Here is a 12625-nt window from a genome sequence, read left to right on the forward strand (position 1 = left end):
GAAAAAATTACTAACCTGTTGCAAACAGAAGCGCCTTCTGAATTGAAGCCATAATCTAATAGATGTTCCTACAACTGGATTTGTTATTTTCTGTTTTTGATTTAGAGCTACGGATGAGGTTAGGAGGGGAAGTGGATTAGACATCAGTTCCATTTTTACCCAAGCCTCACCCTCGCTGTTCTCATAAACATATTTCCAGTGCAATAATTTGGTGATATTAGCCGCCCAGTAGTGGCAACCCTAGCCCACCAGGCTCTTTTGGTACTTCCAAATATGATTTTTCCATTCTGGGATTTGAATTTTTCCAAATAAATGTTGCTATTAATCTGTCTAAATCTTTGAAACTTGATTTGGTTATGAAAACAGGAATCATTTGGAAAACATAGAGACGTTTTGGTAAGACTGCCATTTTAACTAGATTTATTCTGCCTGCTAATGAGATTGGAAATGTTGCCCATTTTTTAAAAATCTTGTGATGTTTGTTCTAACAAAGTGTCAAAATTATGAATCCGCAACTCCATCATTGTGCGGGTTATATTTATTCCCAAATATTTAAACATTTCTTTTTCTAACTTAAAGGGGAAGGCAGAGAAATCTTGCTCTCTGTTATTAATAGGGAACAGTGGGCTGCAGCAAGGCTTCTGACGAAAACATCGAAATACTCACATATAACACCGCTGCTTATACAGTTACACTGGCTCCCTGTCGAATTCAGAGTCCACTTTAAGATTCTGGTTCTCACATTTAAGGCTCTTCAAGAACAAGCACCATCATACATCATTGAACTCTTACAGCCCTATGCCCCTAGTAGGTCTCTGAGGTCTTGTGGTCAGGGCCTACTTGTTATTAAGTATACGAGACTGAAAACTAGGGGTGATCGAGCTTTTGCTACTGTGGCCGCCAGACTGTGGAATTCTCTTCCTCAGAACTTAAGATCTGCTGATTCACTGATTACTTTTAAAAAACAGCTAAAAACACATCTTTTTAAAATTGCATTTTGTTAACTTTTGATTGTACTTCGTCTTTTTAATCTGTGTCTATACCTTGTAAAGCACTTTGTGATCCCTTATCTAGAAATGTGCTATATAAATAAAATTTTACTTACTTTACTTACTTACTTTTCCAATTCAATTTGCATCCAGATATGCGTCTGAAGTGATCTAATACCTTGAGCAGTTTTATATCTAATGCCGTTGGATTAGATATATACAGCGATAAGTCATCTGCACACAATGATACTTTGTGCATTGTCCCGCTCCTAGAGATTCCAGCAACCTGATTGTCCTCCCTAAGAGCGATAGCTAAAGGTTCGATTACTAAGTTGAAAAGATAGGGAGATAAACTACAGCCTTGCCAGCAGCCTCTACTAAGCTGAAAGAAGTCAGAAGTTACATTGTTTGTCCTCACTGCCGCAACCAGAGAGGAATACAGTATTTTAATCCATTTTTGAAACAATGGGCCAAATTCAAATTCATTTAGGACCGCATGTGTCATGATCCTGGGTCCTTTTGACCCAGCGTTTTGTGTTTTCTCTTCGCGATTTTGGTTCTGTTCTCTAATTGGTGTTTACCCTGTTCCCCCTGTGTGTTCCTGTTTTATTGTGAAGGTCTGTGTCTTATGTGAGTGTTTTCAGTTTGCCTCCCTGGTCTCGTCATGTTAATCACTCCCAGCTGTGTCTCCCACCTGTGTGTAATCTCCCTGTGTTCTGAGTGTATTTAAGTTGTATTTTCTGTCTTAGTAATCGCTGGTTCGTCTGTGTTGTTTCCCCTCGGTCTCCCCGTATGTATTTCTCCGGACCTCCCTGCATCCTCATTCTGGTTTGTCTTATTAGTTTACCCAGTTTAGGTTTCCGGTTTCATGTTTTGTCGCCACCGCTGTTTGTACTCACACCCCTGTAAATAAACACTCACCTGCACCAGAGCTGCCGCCTTTTGGGTCCTTACTACAAATCCACACGGCTTGCCCCGCAAACCGTGACAGAACGAACCAGCCACCATGGACCCAGCGGCAGTCAATCCGTCCGAGGAGCTCCAGGATGACATCGGCTACAATGTGGAGATCCTCCTCGGGCTGTGGCTGGAGAATCCTCCGTACGAGCTTCGCCGCGCCGTGGAAGGTCGGCTACAACGTCTCTTTTCCGGCCTGCCATGGCTACTGAATTCACTTCCTCCGACCATACAGGCTTTTCTCCGGCACACACCTCACCTTCTCTCAGCCACTCCTGCCTCGCTGCCCGGCCCGTCGGAGCCGTCTGCGGGGAGGAAACGCAGATCGCGCCGCAAGCGCGCCACCCCACAGCCGGACGTTCGGGCTTCTAAATCGCCGGCTGTGGTGAGTGAGGACTCTTTTTCATTTTCAGACTGCATGACTGTTCATTCAGGGGCTGCGTTTTGTGTGGCGGATGTCAACGCGAGCTGCTTATCGCCTGTGCAGCTACCGGCAGCTCAGTTAGCTCCCCCGCAGCCACTCTCAGCTCGGTTAGCTCCCCCGCAGCCACTCTCAGCTCGGTTAGCTCCCCCGCAGCCATTCTCAGCTCAGTTAGCTCCCCCGCAGCCAGTGCTCCTCTCAGCTCAGTCTCCTGTGCCTCCTTCAGCTCAGTCTCTTGTGCCTCCTTCAGTTCAGTCTCCAGTGTCCCCTTCAGTTCAGTCTCCAGTGTCCCCTTCAGTTCAGTCTCCAGTGTCCCCTTCAGTTCAGTCTCCAGTGTCCCCCTCTGCTCAGTCTCCAGTGTCCCCCTCTGCTCAGTCTCCAGTGTCCCCCTCTGCTCAGTCTCCAGTGCCACCCTCAGTTCAGTCTCCAGTGCCACCCTCAGTTCAGTCTCCAGTGCCGCCTGTAGCGCAGGCCCCAGTAGCTCCAGTGCCGCCTGTAGCGCAGGCCCCAGTAGCTCCAGTGCCCCCGCTACCCGTAGCTCTGGCTCCAGCAGTACCGGTTCCACTCATTCACTCCATGCAGGGAGAAAATTTAAGGTCCAGTCAGGGAGTTTCTCGCGCTTTAGCTGCTTCAGGCACCGTTCTGCACTCCAGGGCTTCCCCAGAGGCTAGGTCTCAGTCCCCAGCTGATTCTGGACCCCTGAAGATTAAGCAGCCCTCAGAGAACAACTCCGTGTCAGTGCTGTCTGAGCAGGGCCAGTGCTCAGCACAGCACCCATTGCCTTCATGTCTGCCAGAGGACTCCATGCCTGCTGGCTTTGCGATGGCTTCTGCTGGAGGGTCCAAGGGGCCCGTCCAGCCTTCGTTTCATGTCTCCGCTGGAGGGTCCGAGGGACCGCTCCGGCCTTCATCCCGTGTCTCTGCTGGAGGGTCCGAGGGACCGCTCCGGTCTTTGTTTCCTGTTTCCGCTGGAGGGTCCGAGGGACCGCTCCGGCCTTTGTTTCCTGTTTCCGCTGGAGGGTCCGAGGGACCGCTCCGGCCGTTGTCTCCAGTCTCCGCTGGGGGGCCCGAGGAGCCCGTTCAGCCACCTGTCTCAGCTGGAGGGCCCGAGGAGCCCGTCCAGCCACCTGCTGCAGTTTCATCATCATCCTCGCCGGCTGCAGCATCATCATCATCCTCGCCGGCTGCAGCATCATCATCATCCTCGCCGGCTGCAGCATCATCATCAGCCTCGTCTGGTCCAGCTTCATCCGAGCCTTCAGCCTCGTCTGGTCCAGCTTCATCCGAGCCTTCAGCCTCGTCTGGTCCAGCTTCATCCGAGCCTTCAGCCTCGTCTGGTCCAGCCTCATCCGAGTCTTCATCCTCGCCTGGTCCAGCCTCTGCAGCCTCGCCTGGTCCGGATCACCATCGCCTGAGTGGCCGCCGTTGCCTTCCGCACGGCCGGCCCCCGGACCGCCATCGCCTGAGTGGCCGCCGTTGCCTTCCGCACGGCCGGCCCCCCGAACTGTGTCCACGTCGCCGCCGTTGCCGTCCGCACGGTCGGCCCCCCGAACTGTGTCCACGTCGCCGCCGTTGCCGTCCGCACGGTCGGCCCCCTGAACTGTTTGGACTCCTGTGCTGTCGGCCCCCTGAACTCTTCTGTTTTGGGCTCTGTTTTTTCCTGTGTTCTGGTGTGCTTCCTTTCTTTTGGTTTTGGGCTCGTTTTTTGTTTTTGTCTTTTGGCCTTCTGGTGCTCCCGTTTTGTTTTGCTTCGAGGCTCACCGGTCTGTAGGAGCTGCATTGTGAGGGATCCTTACCCTTAGGAGTAAACTTAATTTCATATACACAAATATTGTGACACCGTTCTTTTTTCGACACTTTATTTATGTTTATTCGATTTTGTTGAAATAAATGAGTTCTATTTGTAGTGCACACATTTAGTTAGCTTTGATACAATCATCTTTATTAAATTCTTTTTCTCTGTTTTACCGGTGCTGGCAGGGGTTTATGTCGCTGCTCAGGGCTGCTGGCGTCATGAAGGGCAAAAGATATGCTCTGTTGAGCACTGTTATACACAGGAAGTGCTGACTGGGTGATAGTAAGTGTAGTTCTATCATGAGGAAGAACAATTATCTTAAATGTTGCATAATTGCTTTTACTTATAAGTTGCTTATTTGCTGAGTATCATTAATTTGAAGTAAGTATTAAACTAAATGCTGCTTTTGGGGGCTTTTGTTGATGTTAAATTTGTTGGTATTTGTGTTCCCCTTATGCATCAACCTGGTCTGATCAGCCAGTATTTAAGTCCTTTGTGTTTCTTGTGTGTTAGTTCAGTTTTATTTTGTTGAGCAATTAGTCTGGAGTTATGTTGAATTGTTATTTTGTCTTGAGTTTAGTTCTGTTCCTTTGGCCTTGTTTAGTATGTATATTGTTGATTCATTTTGTCTATTTTTCTGGGGTAAGTAAAAACCACCATTTTTTAGAATACCCACTTTGTGCTCCTGCCTAACCACCTCACGAGGTTCAATGACATGGCGAAGGAGAATATGCAGAGCTGGAGGATGCTAAGGATAGGGTGGGATGGAAGCAGATGATCCTCTGTGTGGTAACTCATAAAGAGGACAGCCAGAAGAAGAAGTAGCTGTAGTCACTTAACCATATTTTTTTTCAATGTTTTGTTTAAATGTGGGCGATCGTCTAATCCGGTCGTTAAGTGATGACGTGACGAATCCTACTTCCGGGCCTAAAGTAGTCTGTGTTTAATATGGCTTTTGTGTTGTGAACATGTTTAATGTTTTGTATTTTCTTCTATTTTATCTCAAAAAGCTCCTAAAACAGTCAGTGATCACTGCTGACCTCCCTCGGCTTTTATTACCGCTAATCATTTATTCAAGCTCAGTTTTTAAAACCTTAGGATGTAGCTACAGCCCAGCCCATGCAGCAGTATATGAATGACTAACCTCGTATTGTGGATGGATTATCTCAGTTGTTCTCCTGGCTGAAGTTTGGTCCTTTTACAGCATCCTGCCATGCGATTACATTTGTTCCTGACCACCGAGAACACTCACGTTAACTTTTATCCAGTGGAAAAAAAGTTAGCTTGTTTATATTATGCTAACATAGCTGTGTCGCTAGCGGTCACGTAGCACATCATTATATACCAGCTAGCCCAACTTCAGTAACCCTACAAACGTCACTGCTGTTTAGTTTTCTGTCTTCATTTATGTTGGAAGTGATAACAGAGCTGTACGTTTTAATTTGTTTCCAAAACCCCGCAGTCAGGACATGCTATATTGTATTTAGATAGAAGCTAGCGAGCTAACTCCCTGCTAACTTCTAACTCCGTTAAATGTCATAAATTCCGTTTTCATGGATGCCTGGATGTTAAACTCAATTGTTACACCTGGTAGAGCAGAACGCTGATCATTTTATTAAAGATGAAAGACTTTAGACAGTTTTTCAACTCTCAGTAATGCCACAGTGATCGTTTGATTTATGGACCTGCAGCGGAGTTTAGGCCCAGACACGGCTAGTGACGTCAGACTTAACGACCGGATTGGCTGCAGGAGTGTGCAAAACACAGTAGACTCCCATTTGTGTATTTATGTCAGTTGTTGTGCTTTCTGTGGTTATTATGTATTTCAGTTCAGCACAGAATCATTACATATACTCCGAATACTCCAAATACTCTGAATACAGTGCTGTTAATTAGTTGTCTGTAAAAAAAAAAAGGGAAAAGTATGCCCTCTAAGTGGTTAGTGTAGGCTGGTTGCAAGGACTGAGCTGGGCTTTTTTCAGACCTGCTGTACCTACCAACACATCTGAGTCTTTGTGTTCGGTTACTGTCTCTGACTCCAACGACCAGTGGGAGGAAGTGGACCTCACAGAGCCCTCCAATGGCATGCTCGAGCAGACGGTTACCACCGCTGGTGCTAATGGTGCCAACTGTCATGTGACCATTACCAATCACCCTTTCTGTCCCGGTGTGACGATGCTTCAGCTGGTTCTCACAGCGACCCTTTAAAGCTAGCGTCAAACATTCATCACCTGAAGACACAAAGGCAGACGACAGCAGGAGAAGGTTTAGGGTCAGTTTCCTGTAGTGGGTAGATGAGTGAAAGGGAAATTTGAGCACTGTGAAAGTAAAAATAAATGATAAAGTTTGTTAGCCCGGCCTCCTTTTCTTAGCTTTATAAGTAGAGTAAGGTTCTGCAAATGTTTAATACAGCCCTTAATCTTTAATGCACACCAAACCACTAACTGGGAGAGACATGAATTACCTTGGACCCTATTGGTTTAGAGATCTTTATGGAACCGGTAAAAAAGTGAACTATATATAGCTTTTCTTCCACATCTGTTTCAATTCAATTCAATTCAATTTTATTTATATAGCGCCAAATCACAACAAAAGTCGCCTCAGGGCGCTTCATGTTTATCTTCTCTACTTCCTTTTTTGTCTTCTACTTTTACCATTTTCTTTTCTTTTTGTCATTTCTCTCTTTTCTCCTTTCTGCCCTGATTTGGTTAAATTAGGTCAAAAGAAAGTTTCTCTCTAAAGAAAATGCTCATGTAAATCTACCTATGGGACCCAGCAGGGGGCACAGTGCTGCGTGTGCATGCATGAATAGCTCAGCATTTGGCCTTAACCCCTCTCACAGTGGGAGGTCATAAACCTGCACTTGAACATACTCTGCTTTTATCAGAGATGCAGGAACACATACATCACAGAAAGCTTTTATTTGCCGTCCCTTTGGAGCAGTAGTGCAGCAATAACGCACTTTTAAAAAACTCTCCTACTCTGCCTTTTGACCTGCTGTTCATTAAAGCTGTTGTTGCCACTGAAAGTGGAGCTTTTCAGATGCATGGAAACTAATTCTTAAGTTCGCCTCACATTGGTCTGTCTCCTTGTGAATGATAAGGCCAGGTATTAAACTTACCTGCAACCTGTACCTGCAGAAGAGGCACAAAAAAAAGAATTTTGCACACTTCTCAAGATGAACGGAGAAGTGATGGAGCTATAAGTCAAATGTCATTATGGCAGAAGAATAACACAAATAAGAGGTTTTGGGGAGTTTTTCAATCATTGATTGATTTGTCCTTTTCAGGCCTGTGAAAAACCTGAGGAAAACTGAGGCATGAGGAAACACAGCTGAAACTAATCAAAGCAACAAGACAAGGAAGTAAAACTCAATACAAGATCAAACCACTATCAAATAAAGCAGACCCTGCATTTACTGATTATTGACTTGACATACACTATATTGCTAACAGCATTCACCCACCCATCCAAATCACTAAATTCAGGTGTTTCAATCACTGCCAATGCATTGGTTTGGTGGTTGCCAGAAAACTGTGAGCCCGGTCCTCTTATCCAACATCAGTGTCTCATAAAAACAAAAATACTTCTAAGCCTTATGCAAAGCTTTCCCTGAAGAGTTGAAGGTGTGCTGACAACATATTAATCCTATGGATTAAAAATGTTATCTTACTCATGTACATGTGAACAAGTGAATGCTTTTGGCAATGTAGTGTAGGAGGAGGAACAAGAGCTCATAGAAAACAAACTGGAATCAAGATTCAAAACCGAATGGGAACCAACACCAGACAGTAAAACAATCAACATCTGCAACTAAGAAACCATAGACATAGACTGGTACCAGTACCATACTTACAGAGATGCGTGGTTGGACTTCCATGAGTCAAAACTAAAAAGCTGTGCATGCATACATGCATGTGGCGCAGTAACATAGCAACTGGGACAGCTCGTGGTCCACACATCGTACAGGTCAGTAGCTGCACACAGGTTTCTGGTTTGTGGGGTGGGAGAGTTTTTAATAATGAGGCGCTCCACTGGATAAATCTTTTGCTGTACCTGAGTCCTAATCCTCACAATCCTTTGCACAGTGCACAGCGATTTCTATCAGAAGAGTTTTCCCTTAAATCAAATGCATCTTTGTACATAAATTAAAGCACATTGTTAGTCGATCATCTGACAACTGCAGCATTACAGTAACTCGCCTCACCCAGTGAATCTGTCCCAAACATCTTATTTTGTGATCCAGGGAAACTCCTTTACTCCTCCCTGTTCTGTGACTGCAGCAACATTTCCTACATCCACCACTTCTCCCAGCTGACCTGTACCAAAGTTAAAATTAATCCTAACAAATAAAACTTATAGAATTTGATTTCTTTTTGCATCCAGAGGAGTTACCTCCTGCTGGCAAACAGATCCACGTAATCTTGACTTCCAAGGCTGGGCTATGTTTTCTATAAACTGTGTGATTTATCCACAACACGAGTTTTGTCATCAAATCATCTAGCAGTGACATTTTTTTTAAATTGGCACTCTGTGAGCTCTTAAAGTTCATGGACTGGATAACTGTCGGTGTCTTGAGACTCACCCAGGTAAATGCCATCTAGGTGGGAGCATCTTTTCTTTGTCACATTCACATCCACATAGAAGAGGACCACTGGGTGTCCAAAGTTCTCCCCAGGGCTTGGATCTAGCACTAACACAGCATCGTGGGCCATGGAGCGAGGGAGAGACTGCTGGTGTCTGTGGGGACCCTGCATCCCGTTCAGCACCTGGCTGCCGCTGAAGCGTCTCCGTAGCTTGGAGCTCAACATCCCGACGGAGGAGTCTGGTAGGATGGCCAAAACTTTGTCAGAGTGACCTACCGGGATGCGAAACAGGAAAACGGATTTTACAATGCAGCTATTTCATGCATACTTAATAATATGTAATAGCTTAGTAAGATACCTCTGTAAGCATCTGGTCAAATCTTTGTTAACTTGTGAGTAAAATTAGGTATGTTCTGAAAAATTGTTTGAAAGCACATTCTCCTGATGGTCATGGATGTTTAAAGACATCTTAGGAATAAATATGTGTACATCCACCAGACCTGTGTGCTCAGAGGAAGCACACTGAACACTGTGAATAACAGAATAAGAGAGTACTGCTACCTGCGACACTGTGAGGCTCCGCCACGTACACAGCCACCGAGGACAGCGGCAGGTGGGCGTGCTGCCTGCATTCAGCCTCAGAGAGGGAGGACAGGCGACGGCAGCGCTCCAGCTGGTTCCACTGCAGTGACTGGAGGGCTGAGCGGACCCAGCGCTCCAGCCTGCTCAGGGTTACGCTGGCTGCTGGGACCACAACTGTAGTGTGCAAAATGAGGACGAGGAGGAAAGCTCTGAGAGAAACCATTGTTACACTGCAGTTTTTTCAAGTGTTTACCTTCCTCCTGTTTTTTTGTGTGTAAATCTCTTTTTCTTGGTTTTCCAAACCTGTTAGTCTTTGTTCTCTTCTATCCACATATCTTTCCTCTGACCACTTTATGTTATTGAACTTTTCTGTTCCTCTATGCAAGATCAGAACCTCTGTTTAAAATCTCAGCTACAGGTTTTTTAAACAAACCAAATTCTGTATATCTTCAGTTGTGCCTTTTTCTTCTTACTTTATTTAAACTAAGACACAAATATTACTCTACAGCATCGTATCCATTAACAGGTGGACTGACTTCCTTTCATTCTGCTTTTCTTTGCATCTGAGGGGATAAAGTGGACATCAACATCTTCTGACTGATCTTCCAATCAAACACCTTCTTCACTTTTTTAATCCTATTTTCTTCTTGATATCAGCAGGAAAAAATCCCAAAATATCCAAAAGTCTCCAAAGTCTTGTTCTTTCTTGGGTCTTTTTCTTCTTTATTCATCTCTGGTCCAGATTAGTCTCAGGTTCAGAAATAGTTTAGTAGGTGAGAGATCATCATCAGTTCTTAGTTCTCATTTCTCCTTCCTGTCCCGTCTGCCTGCACATTGTTCACAGAAGCATTCCTGCTGCTGCTAAACTCACTGCTTGGCTTCTCAGCTTCAGTCAGCTTGTGGTCTCCTGCTCCTTTTATCTCTCTCTCTCACACACACTCACACACACACACACTCTCTCTCTCTCTCTCTCTCTCTCTCTCACACACACACACACACACACACGCACACACGCACACACACACGCACACACGCACACACGCGCGCACACACACACACACTCACACACACACACACACTCACACACACACGCACACACGCACGCACACACACGGTCTCCAAGCTGTGACATGCAAGACAAAGGTGAAAGGATCGATGGTGAAACAGGAAAATAAAGGAGGAAAGTGAGAAAACAGAGGAAACAGAAGGGATGGTGAAGGGAGTCTGGGGAGAGGAAGGAAAAGGAAAAGAGGGAGGACGTGAAAAGAACACGGAGAACAAGGAAAGGGACAGTCCAGGGAAAGGAAAAGAATGAATGGAGAATGAAACAGAGAGTGAAAACGTCAAAGAAGTGAAAAAACAAAGGTAAATATGAAAGGTTAAAAAGAATATATAAGGAGAGAAGGAGTAGAGGAAGAAGAGAGAGAGGACAGGAAACAGAGGAAATGAGAGAGAGGAGAGGGAACGTGATGGACAGTCAAGAAGAAGAATACAAGGGACAAGGAGGTAAGGAGAGAGGGAAAAGAAAAGGGACAGAGGAAGGAATAAAGAAGGGAAAAGGAGGAAAAGACTGAGAAGAAGCGAAAGATAATGAAAAAAGCAAAGATTTGTACTTGAGGGAGTTAAAGAAGTGAGAGGAGTAAGAACTGGAAGAGGCAGAATCTACAGGGACTCTAGTCATCCCTCTGCTGGCGAAAGCTATAAAGACCCAAGGCTACATGATGCTTTCTTTCCTTATCTGTTAACTTTTCAACTGGTTTATGGTTAAAAAAAAAGCATTTGATGTAGTTACTTATCTAAGGTGGAAAAGAAAAGTTTTTTTTCTTGTTTGTTTTGTTTTTGCTTTGTTTTATTATTTGCTTCGAGCCCTGTGTACAGGAGCTGCATGCAAAAAGATCTTTTTTAAAAGGGTTGGCGTAATAAGCAAATGCTTCAGCCAATACCTTTTGATTAGCCTTGTCTCGTGCTTTCTTGCTTTGTGGTAGATCTTTGCTCTGTCTTCACTGAGATATTTGAATGCTAATCAATAAAATCAAATCAATGTTGATTATAATTCTGAACTGCAAGCAAGCAAGACGGCACTGTGGCAGTCGCCACCCGGTGGTTCTTGGACAGCACACATCTGCCAAAATAAAGTGTTAACAAATACAGGAACACTTTCTGGGATGTTGATCTGGTCGATGGAGTTGAAGAGGGCATTGTTCAACAACGCAATGAGACAATCCCCATAATAAGAACAGCTTATTATGCTTCTGTTTAGACTACAATTAGTTTTTTTTTAACTAGGAGAAGTCCCAGCCCCTCAGAGTTTAAAGCGCTGGGTCCATTTAAACTCACCATGTGTGGTTAATTCTACAGAAATATTCCAAAAACAAGCATTTTTAGGCAAGTTGGTGAAATTAAATCATGTATGTTGTTCAGTACTTTAAAAAATTCAGCTCAAAGGTGTAGCCAAAATTGGACAAACTGCACATCAGCTCGATATTGATTTATTAAAAGTGCAGTGTTTTTTTTTACTGATTTAGAAGCATCCATCTTTGCACAGGCGATGTTTATTTGCTGATTACTGATTTTCTGGATTAAAATGTGAACCAACGCATATTTTAAAAGGGTTACATGCGAAAATAAATAAATAAATAAATTAGGCGAGGAAAAAATTATTTTATTTTTCCAGCCTCAGTAACTTTAACATCTGCTGCAATATCTACACCTCTGATGAAATCTCACAAGTGTTAGCTTTATTTTGATGCCAAGATTGTTTACACAGAGTTTGTAATCGCAGAGAAATACTTCATTCATTTTGGGCATGTCATTTTAATGCTCAATCATCCAGGTAAGTAAATCTCCAAAAGTTGATTCTGTTCGTCTGGACGTAGCGTTTTGTGGGAGAAACGTTTCGTCATCATCAGGTGACGTCTTCAGTCTCAGCTGACTGCAGGTTTCAATCTTATAAACAGGATGTTTGCATAATGACTGAAACCAGCCCACTGAAGCAACAATGGGCTGGGAGGGCAGTTCCTTAATCTTAATTATGCAAATTCTCATGACCAATGATCAACAACCACTGATCAATGTCCATGAGTCCCATTCACAGAGAGTTGGGGAATGGCTGCAATCACAGCATTGTAAGATGGGGACAGATGTACCCTTAGGCCCCCTCCTTGATTCAGAGATGGTCTTTCCCTTGGTCCACCCAAGGATCGGGTCCCCCGACACAAACAGAGTAACATAGTGTACGCTGTTAAGTGCCAGGAGGATTGGCAGGATTTATACATCGGGGAAACCAAACAACCTCT

At 44.5% G+C, this 12625-nt stretch overlaps 1 protein-coding gene across 1 annotated transcript in view; it reads right to left on the reverse strand.

Annotated features, from left to right (window-relative positions):
• The window catches only part of LOC113008395 (uncharacterized), a 29554-nt gene extending 18831 nt beyond the window's left edge, over nt 1–10723 (reverse strand). Inside the window, exons 1-3 of the mRNA XM_026145769.2 lie at nt 9309–10723; nt 8747–9019; nt 6159–6392 (exon numbers count right to left, since the gene is read on the reverse strand). Of these exons, the coding sequence (XP_026001554.1) occupies nt 6159–6392; nt 8747–9019; nt 9309–9552 (751 nt within the window). The 5' untranslated portion in view covers nt 9553–10723. The remainder of the gene's footprint in view (nt 1–6158; nt 6393–8746; nt 9020–9308) is intronic.
• Between the last annotated feature and the right edge of the window lie 1902 nt (nt 10724–12625).

Source organism: Astatotilapia calliptera, chromosome 16, assembly GCF_964374335.1.
Source record: "Astatotilapia calliptera chromosome 16, fAstCal68.1, whole genome shotgun sequence".
NCBI lineage: Eukaryota > Metazoa > Chordata > Actinopteri > Cichliformes > Cichlidae > Astatotilapia > Astatotilapia calliptera.